At 44.4% G+C, this 20,059-nt stretch overlaps 1 protein-coding gene across 1 annotated transcript; it reads right to left on the bottom strand.

The window, feature by feature from the left end:
• Positions 1 to 2,570: 2,570 nt before the first annotated feature.
• LOC309810334 (large ribosomal subunit protein eL21-like) lies at positions 2,571 to 3,261 on the bottom strand. Its single transcript, XM_082632299.1, has one exon. It carries the CDS (start codon positions 3,254 to 3,256, stop codon positions 2,774 to 2,776), a length of 483 nt encoding a protein of 160 aa, XP_082488425.1. The 5' UTR covers positions 3,257 to 3,261; the 3' UTR covers positions 2,571 to 2,773.
• Between the last annotated feature and the right edge of the window lie 16,798 nt (positions 3,262 to 20,059).

Genomic DNA, 20,059 nt, shown 5'->3' with positions numbered 1-20,059 from the left:
GTTGGTGGGGAGGGGGCTGTGTGTGGGGCCTGTGATGGGCGAGGTGCAGGGTGAGGGGCGGGTGGTGAATCCTCGGACCCGCCTCGGACGTGGGACACGGGGTGTTCATTCAGCTGAGGGGTGAGTTGAGAGCCCTCGGGCATCTGGGAAATTTAGCTATAGAGACACATATTCATACTATTAATTAGTCTGAGTTAGTGGTACTTTATGGATTAATGATTTATCACTGGACAGACAGCAGACATTTGCCGGTGTGTGAGTGTGAGTGTGAGACATTTGTCTCTTCAACCGTATAGACCAGAAAACTCACTGCTGTGATTTGTATAGCATTTCAAGGACAGGACTGCCGCTGAGATTTCATACTTCCGACTTGGTGACAATCTTATATAATCAGTTGGAGGAGGGACCGAAGTTTCAGGAGCCTGGGAGGGGGTCCCTTTAAGTCACTGTTTGCCTGTGGTTTATTTTTCTTATGTTCTCAGGCTTCAGCCTTTGGTTCTTTCCAGTCTGTGATGAAGGTGGTTTGCAAGGACCAAGCCTCTTTCTTTAGGAGCTCTGACATCTTTCTTAACTTGCCTAGAGTTAATGAATTCTTAGGAGACAACAAGGAAAAATTCAACATTCCTGAAGATTCAAGTAAGAAAACAATAATGCATATTTGTTTAGATTAATTTGCATTTTGATAATTAGCCCTGCTTTGTACAAGATATTCTGTCTGTGTAGAAAGTGGGTACATACGAGCAAAGAATTTCCTACCTGCACCCTCTAACCTGTATCCTTCGTTTTCTGTAAGGTCAGCAAATGCTGGCGTCGCAGTTGGATTTGAAAGACCCCTGCACCCTTGAGCACGGGCTAATTATCTCACCTGTGACGCTGAGGAACTGGGTCTTAAATTCCAGTGCACCTGAAGCCCCAGCCCTTTTGGGACCGCTGGGTAGCCAGTAACAGTGAGAGGTCTGGGCCCGGAGACCAGGAGCAGCATTTTGGTTCTTGCAGAATGGCTGTCTCACAGCCAGGAGAGCTGTACGTGGTCCCCTACAGATTTGCCTTCTATATAATGCTCCCTAGCAAATAACAGCAGACTTAAAGGTGATGCCCTGGCCCCACTGTAAGTGGGTGCATTTTGATTAGGAAGAGAGATGAAACACACAGCTAAGGGTTTGGGTTTAGACTGCTCAGCACCACCAACAAGTTGTGTGTCTTCGGTCCTGTGATATCACGTCCCTGAATCACGTTCATCTCATGTATGACATGGAAACGTAGTACCTGCCTTGTAAAGTTGCTGTGAGGAGTGATGGGGGTGATATCTACCGACTGTTGAGGACGGTGGTACGGTTGTGTCCTAGTGTATTAATCACTGTTCTGCACTGTACGGCAAGTCAGTGGTTTAGGACACACACTTATCATCTCATGGTCTCTGTAGGTCACAGTCTGAGCACTGATTAGCTGGGTCCTCTCTCGGGATTGCATGAGGCTGAAGTGAAGGTGGTGGCCAGGGCTGGGGTCTCCTTGGAGGTGGTTGTTGGTAGAATTCAGTTCCTTGCAGCTGCAGAACCCCAGGAGGCTGCATCTTCAAGGACAGCAGAGTATCTCTTTGATTCTGAGGCTTCTGGTCTCTTAACGGGCTTAGCTGATGGCTCAACCAGGATAACCTCCGCTTCGATCAACTCCAAGTCGGAATCCCTGCGCCGTGGCCGTGTAACCTAACCAGGGGTGTGGCATCCATCATATCTACAGGTTCTATCTACAGAACAAGGCCACGAGGCTGTCTTAGACTTTTGCCTACTGTACCCAAGACACCTCTTTATATACCTGTGCCTGGGATGGACAGACGTGTTGGTAGGACCAGGGAGAAGGAGAGAGGGGAATTATGTAGAGATGGGGCTGCAGGGTGTCCTCAGAGCTGCCCTAGAGACAGTGTGTTGGTGTGTTCATCAGCTGATGGATAATTTGGAGAGCTGTCGAACAAAACATAATGTGGCGGTATAGATACACGTTAAGGCTATTCATATGGAATAATTTTGTTGTCGTCTTTCCTAATCCTCATTTCCTCTTTTCTTCTTGCATATGGTTTTTTGAGGATTATTAATTTGTTCATCAAATCCAATCATCCAGTTATCCATCCATCCTGCATCCACCCACCCACCTATCCATCCTTCTATCTTTCCATCCATTGCTCCATCCATCCATCTGGTTGTTCAGCTAACACTGAGGACCAGTTTTTCTTTGTCCTTTCATACATTTATTTCAAACGACGGTCACACGAACCATAGACAATATTAGTACCCTCATTTTTCAGGTGACACGAGAGAAGCTCAGAGAAGGTTAAATGACTTGACCAAGTTCACACAGCTCACAAGTGGCAGATATTGGGATTCCTGGTTTCAGATTTCTTGTTCTGTTCATATGAATGATTATGTCTTTTCCAAAGTAAAAATTGCTACCATCTATATTAAGCTTATAATTTAAAGTGTAAGTTGTTAAAATATCAGTAAGAACAACTTCTATAATTAATGCTATAAGAAGTCATTGTGTAGTTATGCTCTTAATTTATATTTTACGGAATTGTTTCTATGAATTTTATTGTATTTGTTGAATAAAAAGAATTTGCTTTTCTTTTCAAATGGGGAATTTAGGAAAATGAAACTGATAGTGAAAATTATCGCAACAGTAATTTTCCTACCTTGTGTGTTATGGATTGTGATATCAAAGCTAAGATAATATTTTCATTTTTTTTTTTTACAGTCCAAGTCTTTTATTTTCTTTACACCCATCATGCCATGAATTCATAGGGAATGGGCTCCAACAGTTTAGGCTCCTTTCTATTGGTTCTCACGAAGTGTGCTTCTCTGGGTGGAGCAAGCTGGCGCTTCAATTGAACCCAAGTACCTTTCTCTTTGGCTTCCTTCTTTTTTTGATCATTTTCCTTCACCCGTTTCAGGAAGCTATCCTGGCTCTTAGAGTGCTTAATATGCGCGTTACGCACATTAATTCTCTTGGCAAGAATCTTGCCCTTAATTTGTTTGTTTACAATGATGCCAACAGCATGCTGGGTAAAATTGTAGACTCTCCTAGTTTTGCCATGGTAGCATTTGTGGGGCATTCCTTTTTGAACAGTGCCCATTCCCTTGATATCTACAATATCACCTTTCTTGTAGATTTGCATGTATGTGGCCAAAGGAACAACTCCATGTTTTCTAAATGGCCTAGAGAACATGTAGCCGGTGCCCCTCCTCTTTCCCTTTGTGTTGGTCATTTTGGCGAATTACTGGAAGACGGCGGTTCCGGCCGAAAAGCAATATTTTCATTTTAAATGTTCTGTTCGGGAGTAAAAGAACGGGTTATACTGAAGTATTTGTCACTAACTGGCTTAAAACCTTTCTTACTTGATTAGTGATCATAATGGTGGTGAAGGCTCCACCTTCATTAGTACCTGTTGGTTCAGTTGAATAAACCTTCCATTGAAACCAACCAGCACCACAGCAGTATGAGTGCCAACATGAGGAATTGACATTTGGGTGAAAACAAGGTGATTTAAGGTAACAAAAGCAGTCAGTGCAATAGTTCTGTATAGGTGCAACAAAGGAAATTCTGTAGCAATTTAAAAGGTAATTTCTTAAGAAAAAACTAATTCTAGTCTCAATACAGTGACTTTTGAAAAGAGATTTTCTAGATTAAAAACCAGATGCATTCCTTTTGCGTTACTGTTTTAATTTTTAGGTGTCTTTGTCATTATTTAGTACTCTTACTGATGACTTAGTTTAAAAATGTGAAGGTCATAATTTCCTCTCTTTCAAATTATTGAAGGGAACATGGTGTCTCAGAGTTTTGAGACAAGAGCTGCTAAAGACAAGGACAAGAAAAATTATTTCTGAACTTACTGCCCCAAATCAGAATTGAGTCATGAAAAATATATATAAGCCACTCATCGGAAAGTGAGGCGTCATGGCTACGTACATGAATGTCCTTGTTACCCTGGACATCCCCAATCATGAGCAACACTTTTTTTTTTTTTTAATCGTGACATCACCCTTTTGCTTGAAGCTTTATCAGGAAATACTACAGTCTCCAAATGGTGCTTTGGTGTGGTCCTTCCTAAAACCTGTATTACATGGAAGAATTCTGTACACACCAAACACTCCAGAGATTAATAAGGTCATTCGAAAGGTGAGTTTGAATGAATGAGGATGTTATAGACCATACAAGCAGTACAGTGGGAAGCAGTCTGTTAAAATATTTAACGTGATTGTTGTATAGCTTGGATTACACACAGTTTTCTTATGTTGATTACAATTTATTTTTCCCTGGGTATTTTTTTTCCTGTTCCCGTCGTTGTTGAACTTGGACGTGCTGCGTCGTTCTCTCAGAGGACATTTTTGGGGCAGAAGGTATTATTTGGAGTAACTAATGCAGGGAGGACACTTAGACAAAGGAGGCCGGTTCAGGTGGTCCCAGGAAGATGTGGAGAACAGATGTGCATCTGTTTTGCTCGGTGCATCTGGTGATGAAGGAGGAGTCTGACCCTGTGTTCATGGTCTGGGTCTGGTAGTGACATTTCCCGAGTCAGTGGCGAGGCTTTGTCGGCCTCATCTGTGGCGGGTGAGCCCAGGTGGAGAAGCCAAAGAGCTTCCCTGGAGGCGTCTGGACATCGCATAGCTCTGCATGTTTTCCCTTCCTTAACGTTTCTTACCTTCTCAAACCCATTAGCTTCAGGATTTATCATTGTTCATATTTGCACTTTCTTTTGACATGGTGGTGCTGTGACTTCCCAGGGTCTTGTCTCCTTGTCTGATGGTGGCTTATGAGCCTGCAGGCACCTTTGCAGGACTTCAGGAGGCCATGGGGTCTGTCAAAACCCGAGGAGGAGACAGCAAGCCCTATTCATGCTAAACTTCCGAGCTTCAAATAGTACTAACAACTTAAAAGCTAAAAAGTTGGCGATGGTGTGTGGTCATCCGAGCAATTCGGTTATTTTTGTCAAAGTAGATTTTACAGGTTCACGTTTCCTGCCCTCGTGGTTACCATGTGGCCTCTTGCTTCCTGCCTGGGACTTAGTTCAGGGGCTGTATTTGCCTCAGTTTATTCTGAATGTGCTTAATAACTTCTGCTTTATCTTGGGACTGTCCATCTGGACTGGGCTGTCACAGTGAAATGACATTAATCTAGACGTATGTCAGGAGCTCATCCTTCTAGGGCTGGGCTTCTGAGGGGCCTGGAGCCAAAGCCAGTGTCGTTCCGATTATCTCCCTGCGTTAAGCTTGCAAAGGCTGTGGGTAGTTCAGAAATTTCACAGAAAATGGCTCTGTAGCATGGCCTTATTTTAAATTCAAATTAAAAAAATGGGCCATGACTTTATTATTATTATATTACGTATTATTACACAAAGATATTATTGATGATATATAAAATGTACTGTAGGATTCTATACTGTGCTATATTCTGCTATACGACAGTTAGTATGACAGTCTTGCTTTTGAGGAGCTCACCCTGCAGTGGGGAAAGAGAAGACAAACATCTGAAGAAATAATCCAGAACTAACGTGATGAGAGATTCGCTCAGCGTGGCACAGGGTGCAGGAGGTGAGCTTCCAGTCCCTCTGGAAAGGAAGGTTTGGACAAGCCTTCCGAGGGAGGGGGTGCACAGGCCTCCGTGGGTGGGGGAGGGGGCTTGGCCCGGACAGAGGTGTGGCAGTGAGTGTGCCGCGTGCGTTCTGAGAATGACGGAGGTTTTGGAAGAACAAGCAGACATTTCCCTGGTTCTTGCTGGGTCCCCCGTACATGTCATAGGCAGTGCTGTGAGCTGGTGCCTTTCCACGCATTTGCTGTGGCTGACGACTTTGCATGAGGGTGTCCTGGTTTGTTCGTATAAAGCTAAACTTCGTGGTGCTGGAGCCAGGCTGAATTATTCTATTTAACTTTGTGGAAACCGGTTCTGCTCACTGGACTCCCGGTCCAACGCTCCACGTGGCTGGGAGAGCCTAGAAGCTTTGCCAGCTTCCGGTGTGTGAAGCACATCACCTGTCAGGTGGAAGGGCCTGTGTTGCATGTCATCTACTACTCGGTCTTACTCTCTCCATTACTTCCCATCAGGTGGAACCACGTGAAGTGGCCATTTTTTCGTGGGAAAAAATGTATAAAATTGGACGTCTCAGGGCTTCCCTGGTGGCGCAGTGGTTGAGAGTCCGCCTGCCGAAGCAGGGGACGCGGGTTCGTGCCCCGGTCTGGGAAGATCCCACATGCCGCGGAGCGGCTGGGCCCGTGAGCCATGGCCGCTGAGCCTGCGCGTCCGGAGCCTGTGCTCCGCAACGGGAGAGGCCGCAGCGGTGAGAGGCCCGCGTACTGCAAAAAAAAAAAAAACTTGGTCATCTCCTCTGGTTGGACCTGTAACTCTGAGGGTAAAGCACCAAGCAGCACGATGTCGTGAAGAGAAACATGTGTGCACGTGGGGAAGGCCGGGGGTGCCCCCGCACCTGTGACCTGTCCCTTGTCACCGTCCCGCTCAATAGGCCTTTTCCTCCCAGGAACACGGAGGCAGGAAGGAGAGCCCCGGTTTCTGGGAGCCACGAGCGTATTCCGGACCTTCTCCTCCGAGAGCGCCGTTTCCGGAAAGGCGTTGCCCCCAGGGCGGCGGGGAGTGAAGGTCACCTCTGGAAGCAGGAGCAGCCGGGAGAGCAGCGGCTCCCAGCGCCGCCGGGGGGCTGCAGCTTTGCCCGCAGAGCGCCCGCCGCAGCGTCCGGTGACGCTCCTGTCCCCGCCCACAGCCGGGGCTCGCTGCCGGCATCGGCGGTGGAGCCCGGGGAGGCCGCCGGCTGCCCCACGGGCACGGGGCGGGCCCTCAGCGGGGAAGGGCGGCGTGCTGAGGCTGAGGGACGCCGGGACGCAAGGGCTTGTCGGGCTGGATGGGGCGCCGGGGAGCAGACGGACGGAGCAGGGGCGGCCGGGCCGGGGGGCTGGGCTGGCGCGCGCCGGCTGCGGCCTCCCGGGGGTCGTGCTGCGCCGGGGCTGGGGGCCGGCGGCGGCCTAGGGCAGAGGGGCCTCGGCCTCACTCGGGTGTGTGTCTGGAGGAGGGGCGGCCGCTGGTCCCGAGCCCACGGGTGGCCCGAGCGCAGGGCTCAGGCGGGAGGAGGAGACGGGGGGCGGGAGCCAGGCCTCCCCTGAGGACCTGCTGCGAGCCCGCTGTGGCCGGGCGAGGCCGGGCCTCCCAGGGGCCGCTCCCGCGGGTGAGGCCGGCGGCCCCCTCGGCGGCCAGACAGGGGCCCTGTCTGTCTGGCACATTCATGAAATGAAAAATACGCAGCTTACTAAACAGACTCATCTAGATATAGACCGGCCTCCAGGACTTACTGCTATCTGTATTTCAGGGCGGTGGGGAAGAGCGTGGGGGTGTCTCTGACGAAAAGCGGGTCACACACGTGGGCACCTGTGCTCCTAAGTTACACACAGCTTCGGGACGACGTCCAGGGAGCTGCTGGCAGCGCTTCTTCTGCGTTTGGAACGTGGTTCCTGGGGCGCAGAGTGGAAAGGGGGGCGAGCTTTTCACGAAGGCCTTTGAACACTCGGAATCGGCTAGAAGCAGCTAGATACGCACGTCTGACAGCGTCCCGGGAAGTCTTTCCATCTTGCCGTCTCGTGTGGCGGTGGATTGGCGTGTCAGCGGGAAGGACGCAGAGCGCCGCCTGTGTGCTTTGTCATCCTGAAGATGCGGCCAGGCCGCTCCGCCGAGACGCCCAGTCCAGCCGGCCCTCTGTTCTGGGGAAGGTCAGGCCCAGGTCCCTTTGTTTCTGGGGCTCCAGAGCGACCTTCCTCTCTTCTCCCAACCCTGCCGAGATGCGGAGGGAGGACCTCTTTAGAGAGAAGTGGGCTGAGGGGAAGGGGCTCTTCCCTCCCGGGGTCTGCCCGTCCTGATTCTGGCCAGGTCAGAAAAAATCCTTTCTTTTATTTAAATCTTCAGATTCGTCTGTCTCATTCCCCTAGCAATAAGCAAATGGGTCTGAATGCTGAGGAGGGTGATATAAATCAGAAAATGATGAATACAACAGAAAAAATAAACCCGTAGCTAAGATCTGATGCTCTGACCTAGTCACCTTCTTCTTTCTTTCTTTTTAAACAAAAATGAGCTGTAAGGAAAAGAGGCTTAGGGCATTTTCTAAAATCAGCAGTTATTAGGTGGTATGTAGGTGAAAACAGAGCCCAAGTAGTTTCTCCCAGTGATATAAAAGCGAAGACAAGACTTGAGGTTGTGGCATCTCTGAGATTCGTGCCCAGTTCTGGGCGGGGCTCTGAGCTCCTTGCCGCGTTGTCTCCCTATAATCTTCTGAAGGTTTTGCTCAGGTTCTTGATTCTGTAGATTTTTGTATTTCACCAGTTTGGGGAAGTTTTCAGCTGTTACTTATTCTAATAGCCTTTCAGCCCTACTCTGTTTCTCCTGTCTTTCTGGGACGCAAAAGATATGAACGTGGACTCCTAGTATTGTCCTGCAGGTCCCTGAAGCTCTGGTTACTTTGTCGTCTGTTTTTCCTCTTGCTCAGATTGGGTGAAATTTACTAACCTGTCCTCAAGTTCACTGGTTCTGTCCTCTGTCATTTCTACTTGAAACCATCCAGCAAGTTTAAAACACTTTCTGTTACGGCATTTTTCAGTTCTGTACTACCCCGTGCTTAGCTGTCTTCTTAATAACTTGTATTTCTTTGTTGAACTTTTCTGCTACTTAATTTGTTTCAAGACCGTTTTTAATTGCTTGTTGAGGTATTTCTATGATGACGGCTTTAAAATACTTGCCAGATCATTCCAACATGAGATTTATCTCAATATTGGCATGGGTTGATTCTTATGAGTTCTCTGGTTCTTTGTATAGTGGGTGATGTTCAGTTGTATTGTGGGCATTTTGGCTGTTATGTTCAGAGACTGTAAGAAAACCTTTCATTTTTGCAGACAGTCTCCTGTTCAGGTTTAACACACAGGCCTCAGCGTCCTTTGTGGGCTGTGGTTCCAAGGACAGTTTAATCATCACAGGCTTTGTGCTGTTATTTTGATCTGCTTGGTTCTTCTGGTGCTGCTGAAGCTTCCACGGGTTCCTGGTGCTGCTGCCTGAGGGGTGGAGGGGTTTCTCCAGGAAGTTTGTGCCTCTTAATCCCCTTCAGCTCTTTCACTGGAGACCACCAGTTTGTTCTCTGAATCTATGAGTCTGTTTCAGTTCTGTTATGGTGGTTCATTTGTTTAATTTTTTAGATTCCACATATAAGTGATATCATATGGTATTTGTCTTTCTCTGTCTGACTTATTTCACTTAGTATGACAATCTCTAGGTCCATCCATGTTGCTGCAAATGGCAAGATTTCATTCTTTTTTTATGGCTGAGTAATATTCCAGTGTATATGTGTACCACATATTCTTCCTCCATTCATCTGTCGATGGACACTTAGGTTGCTTCCATGTCCTGGCTGTTGTAAATAGTGCTGCAGTGAACATTGGGGTGCATGTGTCTTTTCAAAGAAGTGTTTAAGTAACTTGGCTAAGACCACCAAGTGAATAACCCAGAATGGGGGGGCCTTGTTCACCACTTCATTTTTTTTTTTTTTTTTTTTTGCGGTACGCGGGCCTCTCACTGTTGTGACCTCTCCCGTTGCGGAGTACAGGCTCCGGACGCACAGGCTCAGCAGCCATGGCTCACGGGCCTAGCCGCTCTGCGGCATGTGGGATCTTCCTAGACCGGGGCACGAACCCGTATCCCCTGCATCAGCAGGCGGATTCTCAACCACTGCGCCACCAGGGAAGCCCCCCACCACTTCATTTTTAAGAGCTCTCGGTGTGATCTTTCAGAGGCTCAGTGCAGTGCGTATATTCATGTTGCCTACTGTTCAGTTCTTACAAAATTCTGCCTAGTCACGTTTACTTTGTATCTTTTAATGATGTGTTACTGTGTGTAGAAATATTAGTCGCTGTAAATTCTGAATTTATTTCAGAATAAAATGATCGTTATTCCATTTATCCTTTTTGCAATGAATTTGATTTTTTTACTGTTAACATTTCTAGCTTTTATGTTTTTGCTTGATTTTTTGAGATCTTTTGTTTTTGATTCAGTATAGAAATACAGTTGGCTTTGATAGTTTTGTCTCTGCCATATAACATAATCTTAATTAAGAAAAGAGTTTTATTTTGTTTATAGCTATAATTTTAGCGCCTACACCTATGCCTGGCTGAAAGACCTTTGGTAAATATTTATTGAGTAACTTGACGAGATGGGTCTGAAAATCTTAGCCTTTGAATTACGATATTTTAACCTACTTGAAGTTCTTTTCCTAACTCTGACAAGTTTAGAGCTATTTTGTCATCCTCCTCTATAGTTTTGAAATTTATACCTGTCCTGGTGGTGATCGTTTTTCCTCTCTTTTGCCAGAAGAATTTGTTCTGTAGGGTCTCTTTTCCTCCTTTGTTTTCTGTCTTCTGTTTTTTCACGTCATGTCTGTCCTCTTCCCAGTTATCAATGCCCAGACTCACTTCTTTCCTATGTGAGAACCTCTGCTGTGACTCCATCCTCTCCTCCCGCACCATGGCTATCTTGTATTGATAGAGTCTGAAACCAGTCAGACACGTGAACAATCATCAGCATCAGAGTGAGCAGCTGGTGTTTATAATTTTACTGTAACTTTTCTATTATAATTTTTTTTCTTTCAAGAATTATTATTGGCATTTGGATTAAATTCAGAACCTTGCTCACCATTATTTAAAATTAATTATTTGAGTGGTTTCATGGCTCATCATCATTTCAGTGTTCTCATATTGATTTAACTGTTTACTCAGGTGTCTTCAGGTAACTTTTTCAGGAGAATTCGTAGGTAGCATCATTTTTTTGTCCTTGGATATCTGAGGTCCTCACCTTTACACCATAGCTCAGCTGGACCTAAGAATTCCTGGCTTATGTTATTTCTCCCTGAAAACTCAGTAGATTCTGCTGCATTGTCTACTGACCTTTAATTTTGCAGAGAAACTCTCTGAAACGACATTATTGTTTTTCCTTCTTCACAGGCTTCTTGTGTTCTCCCTGAGGCTGATATATTTATTCTTTTAGTTGGAATTCCAGTTGTTACAAGGTATGCTAGCACTAGTCTCTTGTTTGTATTTTTTGCTGTGTAAGAAATGTTTATAGCACCATTATTCACAATAGCCAAGATATGGAAGCAACCTAAGTGTCCATCAACAGATGAATAGATAAAGAAGAGGTGTGTATACATACATACATACATATATATATAGATATATATAGAGATATAGTACAATGGAATATTACTCAGCCATAAAAAAGAACAAAATTTTGCCATTTGCAACAAGGTGGATAGACTTGGAGGGCATTATGCTAAGTGAAATAATTCAGACAGAGAAAGACAAATACTGTATGATATCACTTAAATGTGGAATCTAAAAAAATGAAACTAATGAATATAACAAAAAAGCAGACTCACAGATATAGAGAGCAAACTAGTGGTTACCAGTGGGGAGGGCAAGTGGGCAGGATGGGGTAGGGGATTAAGAGGTACAAACTCTTACGTATGAAACAAGGTACAAAGATAAATTGTACAACACAGGGAATACAGCCAATATTTTACAATATCTATAAATGGAGTATAAACTTTAAAAACTGTGAATCACTATATTGTATACCTGTAACATATATATATATATATATATATATATATATATATATATATAGTGCAGCAACTATACTTCAACTAAAAAAAAAGAAAGAAAAGGGAAATGGTCTTCAGATTTGCACACTCAGCAGCGGTGGGTTTTCTCCCTCCTGTGATAACTGACCCTGTTCTTGGCCCCTTCTGTGCTCTGGGTTCTGAACCTTGGCTTAGATCTCTTGCATCTGTCCTGGACTTTCTCTGATTTGTCCTTCTTTTTCTTTGTCTCGCGGCCCGCCTCTGAGGGCTGGGGCGGGGTCTCCACTGCCCCGTCTGTCCCCCTTGTTTTGACTCCCAGCCTGTGTTCAGTCTCTGGGTCTCACCGCCTCACGTGGGCTGTTTCCTCCTCGTCGCCACCTCCTCTGTGCTCCTGGATGTTTCTTGAAAATACGAAGTAGATACTTTCTGCATTTTCCCCTGTCTTTCATTAGGTTTATTTCGACCAGAAGGGTCTTTTCATGCGCCTCTGGGGTTTCCCTGCTTACTCATCCTTAGCAACAGAGGATCTCACTTTCGTGGGTGGGCGAGTAACACAGACGTCGAGTGAATCCACAGCTCAGGCTCATGTGAAGGCGGAAGGGCGGTGTTCGGACAGGCTGCGGCTTTCCTTTGCCGGTCAGACCCCTGGCAGCTGAGTGGCGGAGGGGCAGCCGTGCCCGCGAGGGGTTCCGTCCTGTCCTGGGCTCACCTTGGGAAGTATAGCAGCAGGAGCCTCTCTTCTCTTTCCAGCCCCTGAGCTGGTGTGACCTGTGCCATTTTGACCCCGGGGGTGTGTGGCTGGACTCCAGACCCTCCTTAATCTTATCTCTTTGCATATTGACTGTTTTCAGTATAAAAACATAGTAACGTTGCCATAGACATCTTCATGGGTATAGCTTTGTATTTCACTTAAATTATTTCCTCAGGATGGCGTCCTTTTATTTTGAGAGAAAAAGGCAGGGGTGTTTTTTTTGTAGGTCAGTGACCATAAATATTTTCTGTGATACCAAATTATTTTACAAAAATCTTACGCTCATTTGCTTTGCCAGCAGCCATAAATAAATAACTACAGTTTCGTTTTATCCTAAATAGACTTGGGTACCATAAAACAAATCGTAGATGCTAGTTGAGAATGTATTGTTGAGACGGAAGTGTGAGCAGACGTCTTGTTTAGTCAGTGTATACTGGGGACGTCTGTTGCCCCTGAGAGTGACCTATACACTGGGGACACCACGGTGACCACGTAGACAGCACCTGATGGAAAGCGTCTGGGGGGAGGGCCTTGGGATGGTCACCGTATCCGGGTAGGTGGCCTTGGAAGATCTCTGCTCTGATGGCTGAGCCGTACACAATGCTGGTCTCCTTGTTGTAGCAGCTGAAGAACCTTCCTAATGCAACAGGGCTGAGCTAGAGACGTACCCAAATCTTCTTTATCTTGCGGGCAAATCATACTTTTGATTTTGTGGACAAGCTGAAGACTTTATCTGAAACACTGCTGAACTTGTCCAGTGTTCTTCAGAGCAGCAGAAATGGTCAGATGCTCCACCAACTGCAGGTGAGGGAGGGGTGACCCCTTTGCCACTGAGGGCTGGGGGACCCCACGATCAGGTGCGTCTGCAAGACCAGAGTGGTCCTTTAGAGGACAGTGCAGAGCCACCTGGGGTGTGGCTTGCCCAGTTGACTGGTAATGTTGACGTAAAATTGGATGTGTCTGAAAACTTTTTGTAAGTGATCAGTTGTTTTGCCCATGCAAGATGTTACTATTGTGGGAATGATCAGTAATTCATTAGTATTTATTTGTGCTTTAAATTCCATGTTAAATTAAGGCTTTTTGGGGTGGTTTTTTTTTGAGTGCTTCTCAACTGTGGGTCTATTAAAACAATTATCATTCCCCAATATTCTGTACTGACAATGTAATATATTCCAAAATATGTGGGCTGTAGTTTCAAATGGCCTGCCTTCTTCTGAGCAGGACAGTCATTAGTTACAAAACTTTCATCAAGGTAGATCACATGAGAACCTTTCGGGGCATCTGTGTACCTCTGACTTAACCTGCGTCTGATAGCATGAGAAAATACAACTACATTTTCATTCTTCTTTGGCTTATTTTTTATCCACTGAACAAGTAGTTCAAGGTGGTTCCGAGCAGGGACTCAGAGCCAGATGGTCTGGGTTTGGTCCCCAGCCCTGCCCTCACTGCTGTGTGATCTTGAGCTGGTCACTGAACTTCTCTGTGCCTTGGGCTTCTTACCTTTGAAGTGAGGAAATAACCATAGTTATGAGCTGTAAAGTGACTTAAATTATGTAAAGCACTTGGAATAGTGTTTGGTACGTAGGAGATGCTTCTGTGTCTGGGTCCTCCCAAAAGCAGACACCGAGATGAGGTTACATGTATGAGAGTTTTGTCAGGGAAAGAGCTGTTGAAGCCAAGGCTGGGGAAGCTGGGGAGGCCGGGGAGGTCTGGTCCTGAAGGGACGGGGGATTGGGTGGGGGCTGGGTGGAAACATCCCACAGGGCCCTGCATTTAGAGGACACCTCTCATCCAGCTGAAGTCAGGTATCATGGGGGATCCTGTGTCAGGGGAGCTGTGGCGCCTAGGAGTGGCCTCGGTGTGGTCATGGCTAAGAGCAGCCTGGGAGGTGTGGCCTCCAGGCAAACTGAGATGGATTTCAGAGCACAGCAGAGGGCCTTGGATGCTGCCGTTCCTGGAGTTGGGAGTCTGGGATGCTCATTCTCATGGTGACCATGGCTATTATTGTTATTCTTCTTTAATTTGCTCACCCGTTAATTTGCTGATACAGGGATCAGTAGGCGTTTTCTGTAATGAATCAGATGGTAAATAGTTCAGGCTTTGAAAAGGGGTCTGCTGTAACTACAGGTAATTATATGCAGTATAATAAGCAGCAGGTTGAGTCTCTACAAAGTAGTGTGAGAATGTAACAGTGCCTAACTCTGTCTCAAGAATGAGGTGGTTTGTGGGAAGAAGGATAAATTAGGAGTTTGGGATTGACAGACGCACACTGATATATATCTAACAGATAACCAACAAGGATCTACTGTATAGAACGAGGAACTATACTCCATATCTTGTAATAACCTATAATGGAAAAGAGTCTGAAAACGAATATATATATATATATATATATATATATATATATATATATATATATATATATATATATATATATCACTTTGCTGTACACCTGAAACTAACACAACATTGTGAATCAAACATATTGATACTTCGATAAAAAAAAAAAAGAAGCAGGTGATTTCTTGGAGAAGTCTTCAGTTTAGCTGAGTGCTGTTTACCAAGTAGTCAAGTTAGAAATTAAAGCCACTTATTCAATCACTTGAAGAACTTTTTACTTAGAGAATGAATTGTGGTGAGTGGCTCTATTTCTTAGCATCGAGATCACATTCAAGAATATCTGTAGTGCCCTTGGATTTGCAGCAACTGATGCCTGGGTTCTAGGTCTGGTTCTGCCCCCAGGGGGCTAGATTAGTATTTTGCTGATGCCGGCGACCCTGACTTACTTTTTCCTTCAGTTAAAAGCATCTTTCCATGGAGATGTTGCCGAGATTAAATGACTAATGAGTATGAAGTGCATCACATAATGTTGGGCAAGTAGCTAGTGGCCAGTGAAAGAAGATAAATAAGATTTAAAAAAAGAAGACACTGAGGTTTCATCGTGAAATCTTGTCATCTATAGACAAGAGCCAATAAAATCATCAGGTATCAGGTAGATGTGAGAAATAAAAGAGCTAAATGCAGAAGGTGGGTATTATTGAAAATTCCTCATCAGAAGTCCCCAAGTTATACAGTTGTTTGGTAAAACTAAGTCAGGGTAACATAAATATTCTCCAGGGAACTGACAAATCCCCAAATTAGTCCCCAGTCAGAAATCCCTGCTTTGTGCCCACTCTCACCACTATTATTCAGCATAGTTTTGGGAGTCCTAGCCACTGCAATCAGAGAAGAAAAAAATAAAGGGAATCCAAATTGGAAAAGAAGTAAAACTGTCACTGTTTGCAGATGACATGATACTATACATAGAAAATCCTAAAGATGCCACCAGAAAACTACTAGAGCTGATCAGTGAATTTAGTAAAGTAGCAGGATACAAAATTAATGCACAGAAATCTCTTGCATTACTATGCACAAACAATGAAAGATCAGAAAGAGAAATCAAGGAAAAAATCCCATTTACCATTGTAACAAAAAGAATAAAATACCTAGGAATAAACCTACCTAAGGAGGCAAACTACCTATATGCAGAAAACTATAAGATACTGATGAAAGAAATCAAAGACAACACAAACAGATGGAGAGACATACGATGTTCCTGGATTGGAAGAATCAATATTGTGAAAAAAAGACTATACTACCCAAATGGATCTACAGATTCAGTGCAATCCCTATCAAATTACCAATGACATTTTTTGCAGAACCAGAACAAAAAATTTCACAATTTGTATGGGAACATGAAAGATCCCTAATAGCAAAAGCAATCGTGAGAAAAAAAAAAATGGAGCTGGAGGAATCAGGCTCCCTGACTTCAGACTACACAACGAAGCTACAGTAATCAAGACAGTATGGTACTGGCACAAAAACAGAAATATAGATCAATGGAACAGGATAGAAAGCCCAGAGATAAATCCATAAATCACCTAATCTATGACAAAGGAGGCCAGAATATACAGTGGAGAAAAGACAGCCTCTTCAATAAGTGGTGCTGGGAAAACTGGACAGCTACTTGTAAAAGAATGAAATTAGAACAATTCCTAACACAATACACAAAAATAAGCTCAAAATGGATTAAAGACCTAAATGTAAGGCCAGACACTATAAAACGCACAGAGGAAAACATAGGAAGAACACATTTTGACATAAGTCACAGCAAGATCTTTTTTGACCCACCTCCTAGAGTAATGAAAATAAAAACAAAAATAAACAAATGGGACCTAGTGAAACTTAAAAGCTTTTGCACAGCAAAGGAAACCATAAACAAGATGAAAAGACGACCCTCAGAATGGGAGAAAATATTTGCAAATGAAGCAACTGACAAAGGATTAATCTCCAAAATATACAAACAGCTCATGCAGCTCAATATCAAAAAAACAAACAACCCAATCAAAAAGTGGATGGAAGACCTAAATAGGCATTTTCCAAAGAAGACATACAGATGGCCAACAAACACATGAAAAGATGCTCAACATCACTAATTATTAGAGAAATGCAAATCAAAACTACAATGAGGTATCACCTCTCACGAGTCAGAATGGCCATCGTCAGAAAATCTACAAACAATAAATGTTGGAGAGGGTGTGGAGGAAAGGGAACCCTCTTGCACTGTTGGTGGGAATGTAAATTGATACAGCCACTATGGAGAATGCTATGGAGGTTCCTTAAAAAGCTAAAAATAGAACTACTGTATGACCCAGCAGTCCCACTCCTGGGCATATACCCTGAGAAGATAATTCAAAAGGACACATATACCCCAGTGTTCATTGCAACACTATTTACAACAGCCAGGACATGGAAGCAACCTAAATGTCCATTAGCAGATGAATGGATAAAGAAGATATGGTACATATATACGATGGAATATTACTCAGCCATAAAAAGGAGCGAAGTTGTGTCATTTGCAGAGATGTGGATGGACCTAGAGTCTGTCATATGGAGTGAAGTAAGTCAGAAAGAGAAAAACAAATGCCGTATATTAACACATATATGTGGAATCTGAAAAAAATTGGTATAGACGATCTTTTTTACAAAGCAGAAATAGAGACACAGACATAGAGAACAAATGTATGGATACCAAGGGGGAAGGGGGAGGTTGGGATGAGTTGGGAGATTGGGATTGACTTATATACACTATTGATACTATGTATAATATAGATAACTAGTGAGAACCTACTGTACAGCACAGAGAACTCTACTCAATGCTCTGTGGTGACCTAAAGGGAAGGAAATCCAAAAAATGGATATATATATATATAATAGTAGATATATATATATAGATATATATATATATATATATATATATATATATATATATAGAGAGAGAGAGAGAGAGAGAGAGAGAGAGAGGGAGAGAGAGAGAGCTGATTCACTTTGCTGACCAGCAGAAACTAACACAACATTGTAAAGCTACTATACTCCAATAAAAGTTAAAAGAAAAAGAGATCCCCCCTTTGCTTAATCCTGGCATTGGCCCCACTGCATCTGTGTTTCCACTCTCAGTAGATTGTTGCTTGTTGTAGGTACGTGGCAGCACAGTGAGGGTGTATGCGTGCCAGCTGCAGAATTAGTATGCAAGGTGCCGTCAAGCTGATGGAAGAAATCGTGGAGAACCTTCCACAGTGCAGCCTTTGACAAATGAGGCGGAGTTACACCATCAATAGTGAAAGAAGAAGGACACAGATGATGATATGAAACATGCTTCCAAAGATAAGGCTTTGAATACTGCACGTTTAAGAGAGGGTGTGGGAAAAAGCTGAACCTTTCATCAGTGTTCTTGTAACAGTGACCCCCTCTTTATAACCGGCCCACAGAAAAGGCAATATAAAGGATTTATGTAAAGGGTCACCATATAGTTCTATTAGAAAGTTTTACCAAAAAATCAACACTTAATTCATTCTTTGTTTTCAATATTAGTGCATATTTATTCATACAATTATATCCCCAATTGTTTACTTTTGTTTTTCAAGATAAAGTCCTAAGCAAATGGAATCCTATTTATTGGGATGTTTTAGAACCTCTTTGCCCTTTTTGTGCCTTTTCCCTGTATCATGAAACTTGGAATAAACCTAACAAGTATTATTCAACAAGAGGAATGGTGAGATTAGTCTTGTTAAACTATATTATTTTCCTTTAGGAAGCCCTGAAAAACAAATTTATAAGAAGCCTTTGTAGAAAGCCAGCTGCACATTGATGTAGACAAAAGGACGGAAAAGCTCCAGACACTCGGTGAGTGTGGCGGGCGTTGTGGTGGATCCATCCTCAGGCCATGAAGTTTCTGGGTGACACTGATGAGTCATTGCTTCCTCCCCCAGTTTCTGGTTTCTTGTCTTTGAGATGCAGAGCTTGAGTTAAATATACTCCCAAGTTTGTTCATAACTGAAGTTTTCTGATTTGCTGACTCAGGGCTTGAATAGTAAGGAACTTAGTTAAAAAGGCAGGCTTCTGATTTAAATACAGGAATTGTGAATTATAACAAGTTTATAAAATAAATTGCTATCATTGAGTTAATAGTCAATTGAAAGCGGTTAATTGATTTGAAGATCTGAAACTTAGATAAAAAAATTCATCAATCAGCCAATGTTTATCGCATGTCTGCAGTTTATTAATCGGTGACTTCATTTAGATGTTCAACAACCATTTTCTGAACACGCGGGAGAGTCAGGCTCTGTGCGAGAATCTGGAGACCCCCAGCCCCCGTGCGGTAGTTTGGCAGGCGCGTCCCAGGGATGCTTCCAGGGGGCTAGGCCAGCGGGATGGCAGAATGGAAGAAAGAAAGAGCTCCCGGAGGGAAGGAAGGGTGTCAGGCCATCTGAGGCCCCTGGCACCTGCCACTGTGCCCGCACCCAGGGCGGGGGCTGGCGTCTGCTTGGAGCACGAGGGTTAGTGGAGGGCAAGGTGATGTATTAGGCACAATACTTCCCTTTTATGAAAAAAAAAATTTGTTTTGGGAATTTGCTACTTTAGAAAGTTTAATAGTATTTTAAAATAAATGTTACTGGGCTTCCCTGGTGGCGCAGTGGTTGAGAGTCCGCCTGCCGATGCAGGGGACATGGGTTCGTGCCCCGGTCCGGGAAGATCCCACATGCCATGGAGCGGCTGGGCCCGTGACCATGGCCGCTGAGCCTGCGCGTCCGGAGCCTGTGCTCCGCAACGGGAGAGGCCACAGCAGTGAGAAGCCCGCGTACCGCAAAAATAAATAAATAAATAAATAAAGATAAATACAAAACTAAATAAATGTTACTGCCTTGAATGGTGTTTTCACGTAGTTAAAGCACACTTACAAGCGCAGTAGTTCTGGAAAGTTCATTACAGCAGCGGCAGCATCCTGAGTTGTGGGGTGAGGACCAGAGGTTTCCTGTCCCGCCGCAGAGGCTCTTTTTTGTCTGCGCCTGCAGCCCCGCTGGCGTGTCACCTCGGGGCCAGAGGGCCCAGGGATCCTCCAGCTCCACGCTGAGAACGCACACCACCTGTGAACAGGTTTTCCCTCATGTAAACTTCTATTATAAAGTTAGTGGGAAAAACAGTAACAGAAATTCAGACACTGAGCTTTTCCTATAAATGTGTCTGGACCCAGAGTGTGGGATTCAGATGGCATTTTGAGACCTGTGAGGTGTGGTTCCTCCCTTCTCACTGCCCCACCCAAAGTGAAG

Source organism: Mesoplodon mirus (assembly GCF_964341445.2).
Source record: "Mesoplodon mirus genome assembly, chromosome: 9".
Lineage (NCBI taxonomy): Eukaryota > Metazoa > Chordata > Mammalia > Artiodactyla > Ziphiidae > Mesoplodon > Mesoplodon mirus.
Note: the sequence above shows the minus strand (reverse complement) of the source record. Positions and strands in the feature narration are given on the sequence as shown.

What these genes read in the sequence shown, in the direction of transcription:
- LOC309810334 (XM_082632299.1), bottom strand. Translation starts at nt 3,256, where the DNA reads ATGACCAACACAAAGGGAAAGAGGAGGGGCACCGGCTACATGTTCTCT.